Genomic DNA, 18,723 nt, shown 5'->3' on the forward strand with positions numbered 1-18,723 from the left:
ATAAAATGTTGAGAGTGCATTTGAACTGTGGTTATGTCCTAACAATGTATCATCTTAATTTGGCTTCTTAAGTTTAATTTGTCTACCAGTATAAATTTCCTCCTGATCAGAACTTCATCTGTTTTCCAAGTCTCTAAGTGGTGTCTGCAAAAGCTGTTTTGCATCAGATTGAAAGCTTGGCCTTGGGTATTGGGAGTGTGGTGGTATTTTGTTTAAAGCTGGCTGAACAAGTTGGAGAGGGTACAATAAGGGATTCTTCTCATTGTTGAAGTTCAGTTACTGGTTGAATTCATGCGAATATACCATCCCCACCCAATTATGTGAAAGGTTACTTATTGTTCTGCTTGTGTGGAAAATAGTCCCAGTAAATCATTGCTGTCATGTAGATATAGCCTAGATGGATAGATTATAGCTTGTCAAATGGTCACACATTCTTTAATATTCAAGGTGACTCGTTTTACCTTTCATTTAATCAGGTAGGTCAACTGATGAGAAATCGGAGCTCGTTTGCAGTGATGACACGAGGCATTCCAGTTTCTAGGCAATGCTAGGGATTTCATAGGCAATTAGATGCAAGTGGCCAGATGTCAAAGCAGTTTTTGGGCAGTTTGACTTTGGCAGCTCTGCCAACACCCTAACTCTTGAGAGCCATGAGGTCTGTTATGACCTCAGTGAGTGAGCCTGCTTTAGCATCTCATCTAAAGCATGGGACAGACGGCACAGTCCACTCAACTGAAACTTAGCAAATTAATGCTACCTCGCTCATTTTTTTTTTGTATGTTAAAATAATGTTGCTTGATTCTCAGCTTATTTTTCTTCGTGTCTTTTGTCCCTGTATTTGAGAACATTGAAGTGTGTTCAGACTGCTTTATTTTGGTCTGTTTTGAGACTGTCAGATGGTTCAAGCAGGTTTTTATTTTTTGTTTTGTTTTTTGTTAGCAGGGAAGGAACCTTTTTTCTTCCATGGTGAAGTATTTTTCATGTGATCTTGCTTACCTAAACATTTTATACATAGCTCTGCGGTGTTGGGTGGGCTACACAAGAGCACACAATTCAAAAGAAAAATGCCTTCAGTCTCATTTGTTATGCTGAAAAGGAAAAATAAATGGCATGCCAAATAGTGCATTCTATGAATATGTAATGTTTTGACCGAGCAGAAAATCATCTGAAATAGTACTTTATTATAGGAGAGAATTTACAGCGTTTGAATAGTAATGCTTTTGTCCTGTGGATTTTCAGCACTGCTATCTGGCTTATTCCTACCTTCAGTATACAAGAGGGTTGCATTGTGTGCTCATTTTAGCCCCAGTATAGCTCTTGCTTATGCTGGAATATTTTGTCGCAGCTTAGTTTTACTCGGCATGTATATTCTAGAGCCTTTTCATGGCTTCAGTCTTTACTTGTGTAGAGTGCCGTAACTGACTACTACCAGCATCCAATGAAAAACAACCCTCCAGTTTATTCAAAGGTGTAGACTACTTAATAGAGACAGTTGGTTTAACTAAATTTGGATGGGATTGATTATCAAGTCGGGTATTCAGTCAAGGTCAGAACCCAAAGTTGTATAACTGCTCAGCCGCTCACAATTTAAGATTTGCAATTTAGTTGGTCTTTGGTCAGCACCACTGATCTTGGTCAAGCTTGGTGAAAACATGCCTCACAGCTGTACAGGCATTTTTTTTAGGTAATGGGGTTGGCTGGCAGGTATGTCTGTTTTAGTCAATTTCTCATGGCTCAGTGTTCTGATTTAAATTTTTAGAGTGAGAAATTACAGAATTTGTATTTAACAGTAGTTGGGCTACATTCCTAAGCTTTTACAGCACGCTAATGTGAGTTAATTTGCTTTGGAATCCTCCAACATGTCTACATACATTTAAAATTGTATAAGACTGTCTGTGTAACACTTGTGAATTTGGTCTCCTGATGTTGGATTCGACTTGCTATCTTTCTATTAGTCTTTGGCAAGGCCCAAATATGTGGTGTAGTTTATATGTTTTGGCAGATTTTTCTTGGTCTGGCCTTTAGGGCTGGGCTAGATGGTGATGGTATCGGGTATTGACAATGATTGACAGCTGTCATGATGGGAGCTGGGTATTGTGATTTACAGACATTGTCCTCTTCACTAAGTTTGCTTCTCGCTGCCAGCGCTTAAAGGACCATAATCCCGCACGGCGGAATGCACAACAGACAGCCAAAAATGCTCTCCGGTGATGGTATTGCACATCTCATGACTGTATTGGGATATTGTTTTTATCGGCATCGCCCTACTGGGCTTAGTGGAGTTTTCTCTTTCTATATCCCAGCATGCACCTGCCTTTGTTAATGTGGTATTTCCCAACCCTGGGGTTTCGGCCGTTCCCCATTGGAGCATTTCTGAGGCGTTGCCCTTTATTCCTCAGGTTCTGCTGTGCGCTCGGTGGAGACGTAGCATTTACCAGGCTTCGGGTTGAAGTGTCAAGCTTCACCTGTTTGATACGAGTGTGAATGCCTTTGAGAAGTCAACAAGCTTTCCCCAATGGGGAATTCATCGTTGGGTCATTTGGAAATGGTATCAAGTAACTGAACCAGCCATAGATGTAGTGGTTTTCTTGTAGTACGTAAAGCGAATGGGCAGTTGTATGCAATTTCCTTTCACTTTAGACAAACATGGTTATATGAACAATAGAAAATATGGATTAATGGTTTAACTATAAAAGCCTTTTGGCACAGTCCAAATCCAAGACCTGTCTTCAGATTTCATCCCCAGGTTTTTTGCATTCATTTGAGATGTCAGATTGTCAGTTAGCTACTGCAACAGCATGAAAAATAAAGAAGAATCGACCGTATCGAAAGCTTTAGCAGGAAGAGCATTTGCCATTTGCCACATTTATCATAGCAGCGCGAGGAAATGCTCTTTACGGCACACACACATTTTCAGCGAGGATGTAACGACCACTGGAAGCCATTCATTACCCCGTAGCGCTGATGTGCAGCTGTTATACGAAAGGGAATGTTTTGGAGAAGTGGAAAATGGGTTCTGGGTCCTAATGTGATTTTATTTTCTCTTGCAGGAACACCATCTCCAGCGGGCCATCTCGGCACAGCAGGTTTATGGAGAGAAACGGGATAATATGGTCATTCCCGTTCCGGAGGCCGAGAGCAACATCGCCTACTATGAGTCTCTGTACCCGGGGGAGTTCAAGATGCCAAAGCAGCTTATTCACTTGCAGCGTGAGTACTGCCCGGAGAGAGAGAGCCGTCCTTTCGTCTTGTTTGGGGTGTTCATTGGAAGCAGCGAGATGAAAGTGTCACTGTATTGCCTGTGTGTTTTTTGTGGATTTAAGCACCCTTACCATTTGTCCTGCAGACTGTTCTAGAGTTACTGCAAGAGAAGTGAATTTGCTTATTCGCATTGTGCAGTTAGTTAATACTACTAGTGATTGGAGAATAAAGCATCATTTACTGGACAGTGTTGAGGTTGACAGTAGGCTGTTGGTTGAGCTTTATAGTGTTGATAACAGTAGGCTGTTGGTTGTGCTGGACAGTGTTGATGTTAACAGTAGGCTGTTGGTTGTGCTGGACAGTGTTGGTGTTGACAGTAGGCTGTTGGTTGTGCTGGACAGTGTTGGTGTTGACAGTAGGCTGTTGGTTGTGCTGGACAGTGTTGATGTTGACAGTAGGCTGTTGGTTGTGCTGGACAGTGTTGATGTTGACAGTAGGCTGTTGGTTGTGCTGGACAGTGTTGGTGTTGACAGTAGGCTGTTGGTTGAGCTGGACAGTGTTGGTGTTGACAGTAGGCTGGTGGTTGTGCTGGACAGTGTTGGTGTTGACAGCAGGCTGTTGGTTGTGCTGGACAGTGTTGATGTTGACAGTAGGCGGTTGGTTGTGCTGGACAGTGTTGGTGTTGACAGTAGGCGGTTGGTTGTGCTGGACAGTGTTGGTGTTGACAGTAGGCTGTTTGTTGAGCTGGACAGTGTTGGTGTTGACAGTAGGCTGTTGGTTGAGCTGGACAGTGTTGGTGTTGACAGTAGGCTGTTGGTTGTGCTGGACAGTGTTGGTGTTGACAGTAGGCTGGTGGTTGTGCTGGACAGTGTTGGTGTTGACAGTAGGCTGTTGGTTGTGCTGGACAGTGTTGATGTTGACAGTAGGCTGTTGGTTGTGCTGGACAGTGTTGATGTTGACAGTAGGCTGTTGGTTGTGCTGGACAGTGTTGGTGTTGACAGTAGGCTGTTGGTTGAGCTGGACAGTGTTGGTGTTGACAGTAGGCTGGTGGTTGTGCTGGACAGTGTTGGTGTTGACAGCAGGCTGTTGGTTGTGCTGGACAGTGTTGATGTTGACAGTAGGCGGTTGGTTGTGCTGGACAGTGTTGGTGTTGACAGTAGGCGGTTGGTTGTGCTGGACAGTGTTGGTGTTGACAGTAGGCTGTTTGTTGAGCTGGACAGTGTTGGTGTTGACAGTAGGCTGTTGGTTGAGCTGGACAGTGTTGGTGTTGACAGTAGGCTGTTGGTTGTGCTGGACAGTGTTGGTGTTGACAGTAGGCTGTTGGTTGTGCTGGACAGTGTTGGTTTTGACAGTAGGCTGTTGGTTGTGCTGGACAGTGGTGATAACTGTAGGCCATGTCATTTTCTGTGTCCTGCTTAATGGCGTGTGCTGTGACACAAGAAGGCCCTGCATGTGAGATGCCATTGGCTTGTAGTGCGGCCATTGGGCTGTGACACAAGTCCAATTTCAACAGTGTTGTTCCATTTAGGCTGTGTGATGAGCAGTCGGCAGTAGAGACCCTGTGTTCAGTTATGCATTTAGCATTAGGCTGTGTTATGCCTTGTGTACGGTGAGTAGCTGGCTTTGTGGGATGGACAGTAATAATAAACGTTGCTGGGAAACTGCTGTGGAGTAAAGGCAGGGAGAGGGTGAAATGGGATGAGCAGGCTGTGTGTGATGCGAGCCTCGTGTGGTGCAGCACTGTGGGCAGCGGGAAGCCGCCAGCGCGCCAGCGGGCCGTGCGCCCGGACTGCCGCGGGCGACTCCGGGGCGCGTCTAACGGCAGCCGCCCGATCCCGCGCTGTCCCGCCGTCTGCGCGGCCGAGATCAGAGCGGAGCGCCGCGCTCCCCAGTCCCGCGGGACGCTGCGGCACGGCGGCCCGCGCGCACCTCGCTCGGGTTCACTGACCGAAACCGTTTCCACGTACGAAAAAGCACCGCCTGAGCACCTCTCGTTCTGCGGCGCGGTGTTTCTTGGGGCCCCGTCCGGGGCTGGTTTTGCTTCTCCCAGGAGATGCCGAATTTATCCGCTGTCCAGTGTTTAATGTGTCTGCAGTTCCGCCAAACGGTGCGCTCTGTGTGCATTGAGGGTTGGCAGAACGAATGCCATTTTTCATCAACGTGGCACTCCATCACCAGGTGGAGCTTGTTAGCGGTGTTGGGCCCTGAGCGGTATTGCACTTTGGGGAGGCCGTTTCACAGCAGAGGAAAATGATGGTGGTTGAACTGGGAATCTGCCAAAAACCTACTTGGTTTGAGAGCTTTTGTGGAGCTGAATTTTGATGCTTGGTTTAAAAGTAAAAAATAAATAAAGAAAAGTGCACCATTTAGGGGTGGACAATTTTCTGTAAACGATTACGAGCGGGTTTGTCCTTGCGGTTACTCAAGTTACTCTTTGATAAGATAAAAGCTTGTTTTGAACCGCTGATCGGCTTGGCTCTAGCAGTGATTCCCCCAGGATTTGTTCTGTGGGAGGGGTGGTGAGGTGGTGCGGCACGACCCAGCACTGAGTCCTGCGGGTGGGGGGGTGCAGAGATTTCTGCTCTTTGTGCTGTCAGCACCAGTGCCAGAGCATCCCTTCAGCAGTGGCCAGAATTGCATTATGACAACAGAGCGGCTCCCAGCGTCACCAATCTCGTTTACATTTTCATGGAAGGAAGATGAGATCTTTAGCTGGCGTCTTTTTGGTGGTGTGCTCGTCTTATTAGCTGTAGATAACATTATTTAGCTAGGCTAGTTATTTGCTATGTCTTCGACCAACATCCACTCATCTGTGCATGACCAAGCAGTCAATCGTAGTGAGAACTACCTATGAAAACACTCATTTCATACTTTGAGTAGGTTACCAACCAAGGGGAGTCCACAAACCCCACAAATGTTCACGCGTGAATCGTTCATAGTTTCTGAAAAATAGTGCTTATGCAAACAAATTTTCTATTTATTATAACATCATAGTAATTTAGCTGTCAAATAATGACATTGCCATGTTATATTTCTTTTTAACGTTTTTAGATGGCACCTAATGTATTGCAGGGATATGATTGCGGCAGAAAGGCTAGATTGCCGACCAGGGTGTAGCGCGTAGCAGCACGTAAGAATCTGCTCGCAGGTACTCGTTTACTTGAGGAAACTGTTCCACCCCTAACGCTGGTACGGCTGAGAGTACGGTGCGTTTTGAGTGTGTTTTTAATCCTGATAAAGAATTCCAGCGAGCGGCTGTAAATGGCACTGTCGCCTCGCAGCAAGATGGTACTAAATTTGAAAGGCCTTCGAGACTTTTACGCTACATTTTGGTTACTCTGTCTTTTTGTTGGTATGAAAGTGCGTGTGAATGGTGTGTGGGCCCTGCGATGGATGGGCGACCTGTCCCAGGGTGTATTCCGGCCTTTCACCCAATGCATCCTGGGATAGGCTCCAAACCCTCTCTGACCCTGAGTGGCAATATGCAGTTTGGAAAATGAATGAGTGAATAATGCCACATTTGGAAGAGAAAAAGCTTTCAGAATTATGGTTAATGGCAAGCAAAAAATGGTGTTGTTTTGAGACTGCTCCAGCCTTTCTTCTCGTCCCTCTGACCTGTATCCTGTCCTGTCATCGAAGGAACTGCTGACAGGCGCATTTACAGAGGAACTGCCTTTGGAAACACTGGAGTAACTCCAGTGGTCCTTGGCTCATCGTCTCGGCATTTTCCATTCTTCACCTTCCTGTTGGAAAGCAGGGATCCTCTGGGATCTGTCACCGCCACTCTGATTCATGGTGTACTCTGCCGTCATAATCACCTCAGATCACGTTCCTGTGCTGCCGGCGTCGCTCTTCGCTGGCTGTAGCCAATACTATTAGTAGTATTTAGCTTTTACTACTAGATGGCAAATGGAGATTCATAATTTGCTCATCAGCTGATTTTGTGATGGTGTCCTGAGGGCTGGCTAAGAACGGTGAATGTCTGTTCTGCGGTGGCTGTGTAGCCTGAAGGTTGCAGGTTCGATTCCCGGTAGGACACTGTCATGGAACCCTTTAACAAGGTACTTAATCTGCGTTGCCTCAGTATATATCCAGCTGTATAAACTGATACTATGTGAATGTCTATTCGTTGGAAGAATAATGTGTATTGTGCAGCTGTAGAACATTGGTCCAAAAATTCAGTTTTGAGGACCTACAATGTATTCTGGTTCAGTCCCACTATTATTTGTTTTAAGATGCTAATTCTCACTTTAAATGCCATTTGGCCATTGTAAGGTTGTATTGGGACAGAAACAGCCATGCACTCTATGAAGAAGAAATCTTCCACATGCATGTCCACGGACATTTAATCCAGCTGATAGTCTAATGCTTTCATTCTCTGTAATGTGCAGTGATGAATCCTGCAGAAAGGTTACCTCTTGAGTGATTCAGTTGAACTGTTGGGTGAAATCTGTTGGATCCTAAATTCTGAATGCGCTGGAACCTGGTCACTGAAACTACTCTAATCACGGTACGGTTGATCTCTGCTGCTTTTTTCTCACGGCATCTTTTCTCACCATATTTTGTATAAATGTTGCCTGTTAAACGCACGTGGATAAGATTGACAGTTGACATATCAATTTTCTCCTATAAGGGATTATTTTCAAGGAAAAAAAAGGTCTAAATCAACAGAATTCCTAAGCATACATTTGTTTTAAACAAAAACAGCAATACTTTGTTCTTTACCAACTGAGAAATGTACTTGATTAAATCAGTTATTAGTAATATAAAGAACACGTTTCATATATAGAAGTTTCTGTATAAATACATACTGTAAATGAAACTGCAGTGAGGACGCATAGCCTAAACGGAGCTGATAGGCGTTGGTTTGTGCAGTTACCAACCGCTCATTTGCAGCTTGAAACTTAAATCTGGATAGAGAGTGTCCGCATTCTCAGCTGAGAGGCTGCTCTGCTGTGACTGGGTCCCCTGCTGTGGACATGCTTTCATTCGCCATCACGCAGGAATGGAGCCGCTCGCTGCTGCTCCTGCTTCACTTATCTCTGTCGCCAGTTCAGTCATGCCTGGATCAAATTGTAGTGCCGTTGCATCACTGCACACCTGTTGCTTGGAATTGAGCAATCGGCTCATGTATGAGGAGAAAACGTTCTAGGAGCTATGTGTAAGGCTGCACTGGTAATTGGCTAACTAGCATCTGAGTTAAAGGACATGCAGGGAGCACTATGGGAGTCCCGTTACGTTCCCGTCAGGAGAGTGATTGGTGGCCACCCTGACCTGTATTTCAGTATGATAGTTTGTATGTGAAGTCTTAAGGAAGATGAAGTATGAGAATGCTGTGTGTGTTCATTGTTATGTCTCCTATTATGTACTTTAAGTAGGCTAGGTTAAACTGGATAGTGGATCAAGTCAGTTTTTGTACTGCCATCACTATGATGCTTTTCTTCAGAATCCTTAATCCTGTCAGTGTCTTTAATAGAGCGCGCTCTCAAATTTCAGTAGTATTTGAAGGCTTGGACTTGGCATTGGAGAGCACAACAGCAAGTGCTTGGCACAGCAGCTCAAAACGGTGCATGGCAGCATGCCCGTTGCATCAGATCGCAGCGTGCTGTAGTTGCGCGCACGGGTCGGGTGCGTAATGAGCAGCTGTGCTCCTGCTCCCTGGAGCAGCTGGAGCAGCGGTACTCTGCTATTGACCTGTAACTGTGTTAAGGCTGGGCGATGTGGCCAAAATGTCATTTTTCATATTATTGATGGTATTTGATGGCATTTTGTTTTCCAGTACAAATTACACAAGAAATAAATTGAAGTGTGCTGTAAATAAACAATAAGCATCAGCAAATGCATGCAGTAGTAATAAATTTCACCATTTGTATACGGAACATGAATATTGAGTAGTGTGGAATATTGGATGACTTTTGAAAATTGGAGAGCCTTGTAAACAAAACCCATATAAGCAACCTATGAATGTTAAGCTACTATACTAAATCTTAAAGCTCAATGAAAAAAATAAATAAAATCTAAATCTGCTAGGCTTGGAATTAAATGTAAGAAATGTCGCCTACTTCCAGGTAGGACTGGGTGCGAAACCTTATTGTTTTTTTTGGGGTTTTTTTAAGCGTAATAACATATGGCATATCAGCTTTCTTTTCTCTTTGATCTTGTGATTGGTGCAATAGTAAGCATTCAAACTTCAGAGCCCGCTTGAAAAGCTTCTGAGAGAAACAGTGCCACTCCTATCTGCTGGGTGTTCATGTGACATCCGCTCGGCAGCAAGGCCTTGCAGCTTTTGTCTGATAGACAGAAAGGCATCACATGGTTGCACAAGAAAGAAAGATTATTATTATTGAAATAATAAGCCAGAGCCATGTCGGCTGGTTTTGGGCAGTTTTGGGCTCTTCACTCAGAGTGCTCACCAGCTGAGCTCCGGTGTCAATGCAGTACCATGGATCTGCTGCACCTCAAACTCAAACGCAGCCAGACACTTACCCACAAAATGTCACGTTCCAGTGCTCCTTAAAGTGCCTGAATATTCAAGACTGATGACAGTTGGCTAATTGTGAAAGAAAAATACTGTAACTTGCAGACAAGACATGCATTTATTACGTGCCAACAAACCTATAAAATTTTGTTGAATGAAATTTGATATAAAAAGGTACTCTGCAGCCACCAGAACATTGCCAGTTGAATGAAATATTCTTCATTAAAATGAAAGCTTTCGTTTCATCTTTGCCATGCGTGTCATGCACCTGAGTTCACCTCAGAAATGATTTGAGGTTTTGGGCCTTGTTGCAATCTGACTGCAGCGTCAGTGTTGCTGTGAAAGTTGAAGTGTTGGTTTTATTAGTGCTGCACCTTAAAAAGGATGCCACAGTCAGTCTGGATGGACTCTGGGTAGTACATAACCAAGTTTTTGGCTGGACCACAACAGCGGGGCCAGCCCTATAAAATGCGAATGTCTGTGACTGAGTGACTGACTGATGAAGTTACACCATTGGTCGGCCGGTTCGGTCCAGCCATATACTAGGTTTTGACCTTGTCTTTTTGTACTTATGACAATTTTAATAATGGTTGTCTTGGGTTATTTATTTTTTTGTGCAAGAGTATAGTTCTTCCCCTTCCAGAGAGAGTGCAAGACTCATGGAAAGATGGTGGTGTGTGTGTGTGTGTGTGAGTGAGCGAGAGAGAGTAGGTACACGCACGGTCTGCTTGCACTTGCGTGTTTGGTTTTGACCGCTCGGGTGCGGTTGTATGACCCCTGTCCTCTTCCTTCAGCCTTCAGCCTGGATGCAGAGCAACCGGACTATGACCTGGACACAGAGGATGAGGCTTTCGTGAACAAGCTGAAGAAGAAGCTGGAGATCACGCCTCTGCAGTTTGAGGAGATGATGGACCGTTTGGAAAAGGGCAGCGGACAGCAGGTAATAGGCTTTAGACCACTCCTACACCCTGCAATACTTCTCTCCTGCTCAGCCCCTCTCCATACCGCCAGTCTGAGGCTCTGTAGAGCACCTCTCAGCCCCTCTCCATACCGCCAGTCTGAGGCTCTGTAGAGCACCTCTCAGCCCCTCTCCATACCGCCAGTCTGAGGCTCTGTAGAGCGGCTCTCAGCCCCTCTCCATACCGCCAGTCTGAGGCTCTGTAGAGCGGCTCTCAGCCCCTCTCCATACCGCCAGTCTGAGGCTCTGTAGAGCGCTCTCAGCCCCCCTCCATACCGCCAGTCTGAGGCTCTGTAGAGCGGCTCTCAGCCCCTCTCCATACCGCCAGTCTGAGGCTCTGTAGAGCGGCTCTCAGCCCCCCTCCATACCGCCAGTCTGAGGCTCTGTAGAGCGGCTCTCAGCCCCCCTCCATACCGCCAGTCTGAGGCTCTGTAGAGCGCTCTCAGCCCCCTCCATACCGCCAGTCTGAGGCTCTGTAGAGCGGCTCTCAGCCCCCTCCATACCGCCAGTCTGAGGCTCTGTAGAGCGGCTCTCAGCCCCCCTCCATACCGCCAGTCTGAGGCTCTGTAGAGCGGCTCTCAGCCCCCTCCATACCGCCAGTCTGAGGCTCTGTAGAGCGGCTCTAGCCCCCTCCATACCGCCAGTCTGAGGCTCTGTAGAGCGGCTCTCAGCCCCTCTCCATACCGCCAGTCTGAGGCTCTGTAGAGCGGCTCTCAGCCCCCCTCCATACCGCCAGTCTGAGGCTCTGTAGAGCACCTCTCAGCCCCTCTCCATACCGCCAGTCTGAGGCTCTGTAGAGCGGCTCTCAGCCCCCCTCCATACCGCCAGTCTGAGGCTCTGTAGAGCGGCTCTCAGCCCCCTCCATACCGCCAGTCTGAGGCTCTGTAGAGCGGCTCTCAGCCCCCCTCCATACCGCCAGTCTGAGGCTCTGTAGAGCGGCTCTCAGCCCCCTCCATACCGCCAGTCTGAGGCTCTGTAGAGCGGCTCTCAGCCCCCTCCATACCGCCAGTCTGAGGCTCTGTAGAGCCTCTCAGCCCCCTCCATACCGCCAGTCTGAGGCTCTGTAGAGCGGCTCTCAGCCCCCTCCATACCGCCAGTCTGAGGCTCTGTAGAGCGGCTCTCAGCCCCCTCCATACCGCCAGTCTGAGGCTCTGTAGAGCGGCTCTCAGCCCCTCTCCATACCGCCAGTCTGAGGCTCTGTAGAGCACCTCTCAGCCCCTCTCCATACCGCCAGTCTGAGGCTCTGTAGAGCGCTCTCAGCCCCCCTCCATACCGCCAGTCTGAGGCTCTGTAGAGCGGCTCTCAGCCCCCTCCATACCGCCAGTCTGAGGCTCTGTAGAGCGGCTCTCAGCCCCCTCCATACCGCCAGTCTGAGGCTCTGTAGAGCGGCTCTCAGCCCCCCTCCATACCGCCAGTCTGAGGCTCTGTAGAGCGGCTCTCAGCCCCCCTCCATACCGCCAGTCTGAGGCTCTGTAGAGCGGCTCTCAGCCCCTCTCCATACCGCCAGTCTGAGGCTCTGTAGAGCGGCTCTCAGCCCCCCTCCATACCGCCAGTCTGAGGCTCTGTAGAGCGGCTCTCAGCCCCCCCTCCATACCGCCAGTCTGAGGCTCTGTAGAGCGGCTCTCAGCCCCCTCCATACCGCCAGTCTGAGGCTCTGTAGAGCGGCTCTCAGCCCCCTCCATACCGCCAGTCTGAGGCTCTGTAGAGCACCTCTCAGCCCCTCTCCATACCGCCAGTCTGAGGCTCTGTAGAGCGGCTCTCAGCCCCCCTCCATACCGCCAGTCTGAGGCTCTGTAGAGCGGCTCTCAGCCCCCCTCCATACCGCCAGTCTGAGGCTCTGTAGAGCGGCTCTCAGCCCCCTCCATACCGCCAGTCTGAGGCTCTGTAGAGCGGCTCTCAGCCCCCTCCATACCGCCAGTCTGAGGCTCTGTAGAGCGGCTCTCAGCCCCCCTCCATACCGCCAGTCTGAGGCTCTGTAGAGCGGCTCTCAGCCCCTCTCCATACCGCCAGTCTGAGGCTCAGTAGAGCGGCTCTCAGCCCCCTCCATACCGCCAGTCTGAGGCTCTGTAGAGCGGCTCTCAGCCCCTCTCCATACCGCCAGTCTGAGGCTCTGTAGAGCGGCTCTCAGCCCCCCTCCATACCGCCAGTCTGAGGCTCTGTAGAGCGGCTCTCAGCCCCTCTCCATACCGCCAGTCTGAGGCTCTGTAGAGCGGCTCTCAGCCCCTCTCCATACCGCCAGTCTGAGGCTCTGTAGAGCGGCTCTCAGCCCCTCTCCATACCGCCAGTCTGAGGCTCTGTAGAGCGGCTCTCAGCCCCTCTCCATACCGCCAGTCTGAGGCTCTGTAGAGCGGCTCTCAGCCCCCTCCATACCGCCAGTCTGAGGCTCTGTAGAGCACCTCTCAGCCCCTCTCCATACCGCCAGTCTGAGGCTCAGTAGAGCAGCCCTCAGCCCCTCTCCATACCGCCAGTCTGAGGCTCTGTAGAGCGGCTCTCAGCCCCTCTCCATACCGCCAGTCTGAGGCTCTGTAGAGCGGCTCTCAGCCCCTCTCCATACCGCCAGTCTGAGGCTCTGTAGAGCGGCTCTCAGCCCCCCTCCATACCGCCAGTCTGAGGCTCTGTAGAGCGGCTCTCAGCCCCCCTCCATACCGCCAGTCTGAGGCTCTGTAGAGCGGCTCTCAGCCCCCCTCCATACCGCCAGTCTGAGGCTCTGTAGAGCGGCTCTCAGCCCCCCTCCATACCGCCAGTCTGAGGCTCTGTAGAGCGGCTCTCAGCCCCTCTCCATACCGCCAGTCTGAGGCTCTGTAGAGCGGCTCTCAGCCCCTCTCCATACCGCCAGTCTGAGGCTCTGTAGAGCGGCTCTCAGCCCCCTCCATACCGCCAGTCTGAGGCTCTGTAGAGCACCTCTCAGCCCCTCTCCATACCGCCAGTCTGAGGCTCTGTAGAGCGGCTCTGAGCCCCCTCCATACCGCCAGTCTGAGGCTCTGTAGAGCGGCTCTCAGCCCCCTCCATACCGCCAGTCTGAGGCTCTGTAGAGCGGCTCTCAGCCCCCCTCCATACCGCCAGTCTGAGGCTCTGTAGAGCACCTCTCAGCCCCCCTCCATACCGCCAGTCTGAGGCTCTGTAGAGCGGCTCTCAGCCCCCCTCCATACCGCCAGTCTGAGGCTCTGTAGAGCGGCTCTCAGCCCCTCTCCATACCGCCAGTCTGAGGCTCTGTAGAGCACCTCTCAGCCCCCCCCTCCATACCGCCAGTCTGAGGCTCTGTAGAGCGGCTCTCAGCCCCTCTCCATACCGCCAGTCTGAGGCTCTGTAGAGCGGCTCTCAGCCCCTCTCCATACCGGCTCTGCAGCCTTCACTGGTGCTCCTGTAGTTCACTGTAGTTTAGTCCAGTGTTCTTTACTTTGGTCATGTGACAGCCCTGTATTACCATTGTGGTGCTGAGTAATCTGTCTGCCTGTCTTTCCGTCTTCGTCTCCATCTCTCTCTGGCTCTTTCTCTCCGTCTTTCTCTGTTGCTCTGTCGCTCCCTCCCAGCTGGTGACCCTGCAGGAGGCCAAGCTGCTGCTGAAGGAGGACGACGAGCTGATCCGGGAGGTGTTCGACTACTGGACCCGCAAGAGGAAAAGCTGCAAGAGCGCCTCCCTCATCCCCACCGTCAAGCAGGAGAAGCGCGACGGCTCCAGCACCAACGACCCCTACGTCGCCTTCCGCCGGAGGACCGAGAAGATGCAGACGCGCAAGGTGCGCTCTCGCCCGCCTGACGCGCTCTCGCCCCGCCTGACGCGGTCAGGGCGGAGGCGTCCGCGACGAACGGAAGTCGAGCTGGCAAAACTCGTACAAGCTCCGACGCCTTCGCGTGAGAACGGACCCAGATTAGACCCGACCGGGACCCTGTGGGACCACGGAGTTCTGTGTTCCTACACAGTGAAGGGATCAGAGCTAATGAGGGTTGAGCTTCGTTCTCGTACAGCTCGAGTGCATCGGTGTGTGAACGCCGGGCTTCTCTCTCCCTGGGTGGGAGTCGCTGATCGCAGCGGGCTTCCTCAGGGGAGAGCGCGGCGCTGGTGTTCAGTGACCGAGCACGGGCCTTTCTCTCTTCCCCTGTGCGCGTAACACAAAGGTATTTATAGTTCAAAGAACAGCGCAGTCTTCGGCAAGATGAAGGAAACGGTTACTCGCGGTGTCGTGCGTGTGACCACATTTCCGGGATCTGCTCCCGCGGCCTCTGGCTCTGCAGTGTCATCTGCTTTAAACCAGGTGGATAGCAGGCACGCTTTTATATCTGATACTCTGCTAGATAAGTGTAGGCTCTCGCCAAACTGAACCGCTCTACGTTTATGCAGTATCACATGCGTTTTCTTAAAGTGCGCTGGCCCGAGTGAGATTCTTTTAAAACATGTTAGAGCAAATTTGTGAGTGTTGTAAACTACCCATTACATTACATTACAGGCATTTAGCAGACGCTCTTATCCAGAGCGACTTACACAACTTTTACACAGCATCCATTTATACAGCTGGATATATACTGAAGCAATTACGGTTAAGTACCTTGCTCAAGGGTACAACGGCAGTGTCCTTACTCGGGAATCGAACCTGCGACCTTTCGGTTACAAGCCCAGTTCCTTACCCACTGTGCTACACTCCGTCCATGACCCGCCACACCAGAGATGTGGGGCCATTCGGGGATTGGCTATTTGGGTCTGCGCAAAAAACCAGACGTCGTCTCTTGCGTCTTTACGTCCGCCTGTGTGGCGCCGCTGAGGTGCGAGGTTAGGACCGGGCCACTCCGGCGCGGGCGCGTGACCTGCGGCGTCCTGTGCGTTTTGCAGAACCGCAAGAACGACGAGGCGTCGTACGAGAAGATGCTGAAGCTGCGCCGGGACCTGAGCCGGGCCGTCACCATCCTGGAGATGATCAAGAGGAGGGAGAAGAGCAAGAGGGAGCTGCTGCACCTGACGCTGGAGATCGTGGAGAAGAGGTGAGCGCGCCCGGCCCCGCCCCCGCCCCGCCCCCCCGTCTCCCTGCGTTTCGCAGCGAGCCCCACCGCGTGCGGCGCCCGTATGCGCTCGCGCAGCTCCGCGCACATTACCAATTAGCGCCGACCTTGTTTGCTGGCGAATGTCGGGCAGATGAGCTCGTTGGCATGCGGCGCTTGATCAGGCGTGTAATGGCAGCGTGGGAGCCACCGGTGCGCTTTTAGTTTTTCCGCTTTTCCTGTTCCGCTTCCCTCTCGTTGCCGCCTAGGTTCAGCTCCCCACCTTCCCTCCCTCCCTCCCTTCCTGTAGCTCGCGGTTCCCCAGCTGCGGTTTAAAAAATGCCCCCGAATCTATACATGAGATCTGAAATGAACACGTCTATCAGAGCATGGCCATCGCAGCCTTTCCTGTTATTTTTTTCTTCAAACCGCATTTGCGTTGCCATGACATTTCCATTTGCCCGGCCTACAGAAGCGCCCATTCGTTTCGGCTCCGAAGATTCACAGTCCAGATTAAAATTCCCGACAGAAGTCGCACCGCCAAATGTTTGTGCGTTTTCCCATCTTTAAAGTTTTGTTGCGGTCGACTGTTTTCCCTCTGATGATCGGTTACAGTGGAAACGATTTCCATGCGTCCATTGTGGCAGGCTGTGTGCGTTTGAGTGTGGCCGTTTGTGTTGGGCTGTCTGTGTGGCTGTGTGCGCTTGTTTGCCTGTGTCTGCCTGTCTGTCTGTGTGTCCGTGCGTACGCCCGCTAAGTGCTCGGTGTGGGCGTGCCCTGCAGGTACAGCATCGCGGACTTCGGCGGAGAGATCATGGCGGAGGTGCTGGCGCAGAGAGCGCTGGTGAAGCCCGCCTTCACCGTGCCCATCATTCCCCTGTCCAGCAGCGCTCAGTTCAGACTGCAGGACCACATGGAACTGAAGGAGTACAAGGCCAAGGTGAGACCCGGGCAGCTGCTGCTTAATGGCCACGTGCTGGTGCCCATGAGCTGTACCCAACGCGCGCACACACACTCACAGACGCACACACACACAGCTGTGATATGTTGAGAGAAGGATGGCCCATCTGTCGGTGGCATCTGCCCTGACCACCTCCTGCATAATAATCGCATCACGCCATTTAAGGTCACCCCCCCTCACCCCCCCAAAGACATTTTCTTAAAGGGACAGTTGACATTTTTCTGACCCAGGTGCACTGTGATACTGACCACAAATTTTGACAAATTGGGGGACATTTTGGGCTCAAGCCCTCCTACCTCGAGTACACGGGGATCGCCGTTGCGCTTCATCAGCCAAATTACGTTAATTGATGTTGTCTGGTGGTGATTCTCAGCCCCATTGAATCAGTGTTATTTGGCTTACGAAGCTAACTGCTAACAGTGAGTTGGGGCTTGAGCCCAATGTGTTCCCCAAATTATCACACAATGTGTGGCGAGTAGCTCAGTGGACCTGGGTCTGAAAAATGTGAACTGTTCTTTTAAAGGTGGTTTTTGGTCTTTGGGATAAGGGTGGGATATTGTATACAGATGAAGACTCTGTTGAAGTCTGGGGGGGCGGGGTGTAATAGGAGCAGCAGCCTGTGCATTATGTAGTGTTGATGCGTGCAGCCCTTACTTATAACACGATCCTCAGCTTTGTTTGCTCTAATGCATTTTACTGCTGAGGATTATTGTCCTCACCTGAGGCGCTCAGTGTTGCGGCTATATGCCCATGTTATGGAAAAGGAGTCCCGTTGTGGGCACCAAAGCTGGCTATAACGTGGGGAGGGACCTGTCCACCAGTGTGTTGAGTGTGCTGATGGGGAATAAGGGATGCAGACCTTGGACTCATTCTAATGATGGTTCCCCTACCCGTCCCCCCCTTTGGTTTCGTGCAGCCGGAGAAGACCGAAGTGGTCCGAACGAAGCGGAAGTACGAGAAGAAGAAGCCCAAAGTCTTGCCTTCGTCCAGCGCTCCTGTGCAGTCGGGGCCGTCCGTGTTCAACCCTAAGGACCTAAACCAGTACGACTTCCCCAGCTCCGACGACGAGCCCTTCCCCCAGGTAGGGGACGCCCACGGGCCGCCGCGTCCGCGGAGGTGTCCGGCGTAGGCGAGAACCGGTCAAACGGCAGGTGGCCTTCCCCCGGTCTGACCGCCCCGCTCTCGTCTGTCTCCCAGGTTCATTCAGGATCCTCCGAAGCCGAGGAGGAGAACGACCCGGACGGCTCCTTCGCTTTCCGGAGGAAGGCCGGCTGTCAGTACTACGCTGTAGGTGGTCCCCTGGGTCTGGGTCTGGGTTTGGGTTCGGATGTAGGTTTGAGTTTGGGTTTGGGTTGTGAGGTGCGTGCGGTTTGGCGCCTCTGTTTGTTGTACATACGGGTGGGTTTGGGGGTGTGTGTGTGTGTGGGTTTGGGTTTTAGTGTGGGTGTGGGTTTGGGTTTATACATGGGTGTTGGCTGTGAATGCGGGTGGGTTTGGGTTATGAGGTGCACGCGGTTCTGTTTGCTGTGCACACCGGTGACCCCCGGCTCCTCCCTCTCCCGCCAGCCTCGGTTGGACCAAAGCGGCGGCTGGCCGTGGAGCAGCCCCTCGGAGGGCGGGCCGGGCGACGTGCGCTTCAGATACTCCCTCACCACGCTGACGGTGCCCAGGCGGTGCATGGGGCTGGCACGCCGCCGCGTCGGCCGGGGGGGCAGGTGAGCCGCCGTTACCCCGCCTCGGGACCAACCGAAATATATGGAGCGATCGGGCCGTTGTGGACTATTTAAAGTTTTAAATGTCGTCCATATATTGAGGTTAGGGGGTTGGAGTCCACCTCATTTTGCAGTTTTTTTTGTGCTGTCGGTGTGACTGCCATGTCTAGACCCTGTTGCTGTGTAAAAGTAGCCAGCTCATCCTCCTGCATTCCTGGCAGTCCTGTGAGGCTTATATGGGCTGTACAGTATTCCTCTTCCCCAGTTTTAATTTATAGGGAAAGCAATGCAAAGTGCAATTTTGTTGTTTTTATCTCCCTCCTCCCCCTCCCCTAAGGGAAAAAACATTTTGCAGAAATAAATCTATGGAAACAATGGGCCTAGAGCAGGAAGAGATAATGCTGCAATATATATGCATCACAAGGTGGCGAGTCATTTCGCT

The 18,723-nt window shown here is 50.9% G+C and overlaps 1 protein-coding gene across 2 annotated transcripts in view; it reads left to right on the top strand.

The window, feature by feature from the left end:
* Positions 1 to 18,723, top strand: part of LOC135253276 (enhancer of polycomb homolog 1-like) — a 62,155-nt gene that overhangs the window by 38,622 nt on the left and 4,810 nt on the right. For both annotated transcript variants that reach the window (XM_064332367.1, XM_064332366.1), the window contains 8 exons: positions 3,051 to 3,210; positions 10,474 to 10,619; positions 14,168 to 14,374; positions 15,463 to 15,611; positions 16,392 to 16,548; positions 17,486 to 17,650; positions 17,767 to 17,856; positions 18,136 to 18,284. In XM_064332367.1, coding sequence (XP_064188437.1) covers positions 3,111 to 3,210; positions 10,474 to 10,619; positions 14,168 to 14,374; positions 15,463 to 15,611; positions 16,392 to 16,548; positions 17,486 to 17,650; positions 17,767 to 17,856; positions 18,136 to 18,284 — 1,163 coding nt within the window. In that variant the 5' untranslated portion in view covers positions 3,051 to 3,110. The remainder of the gene's footprint in view (positions 1 to 3,050; positions 3,211 to 10,473; positions 10,620 to 14,167; positions 14,375 to 15,462; positions 15,612 to 16,391; positions 16,549 to 17,485; positions 17,651 to 17,766; positions 17,857 to 18,135; positions 18,285 to 18,723) is intronic.

This window comes from Anguilla rostrata, chromosome 4 (assembly GCF_018555375.3).
Source record: "Anguilla rostrata isolate EN2019 chromosome 4, ASM1855537v3, whole genome shotgun sequence".
Lineage (NCBI taxonomy): Eukaryota > Metazoa > Chordata > Actinopteri > Anguilliformes > Anguillidae > Anguilla > Anguilla rostrata.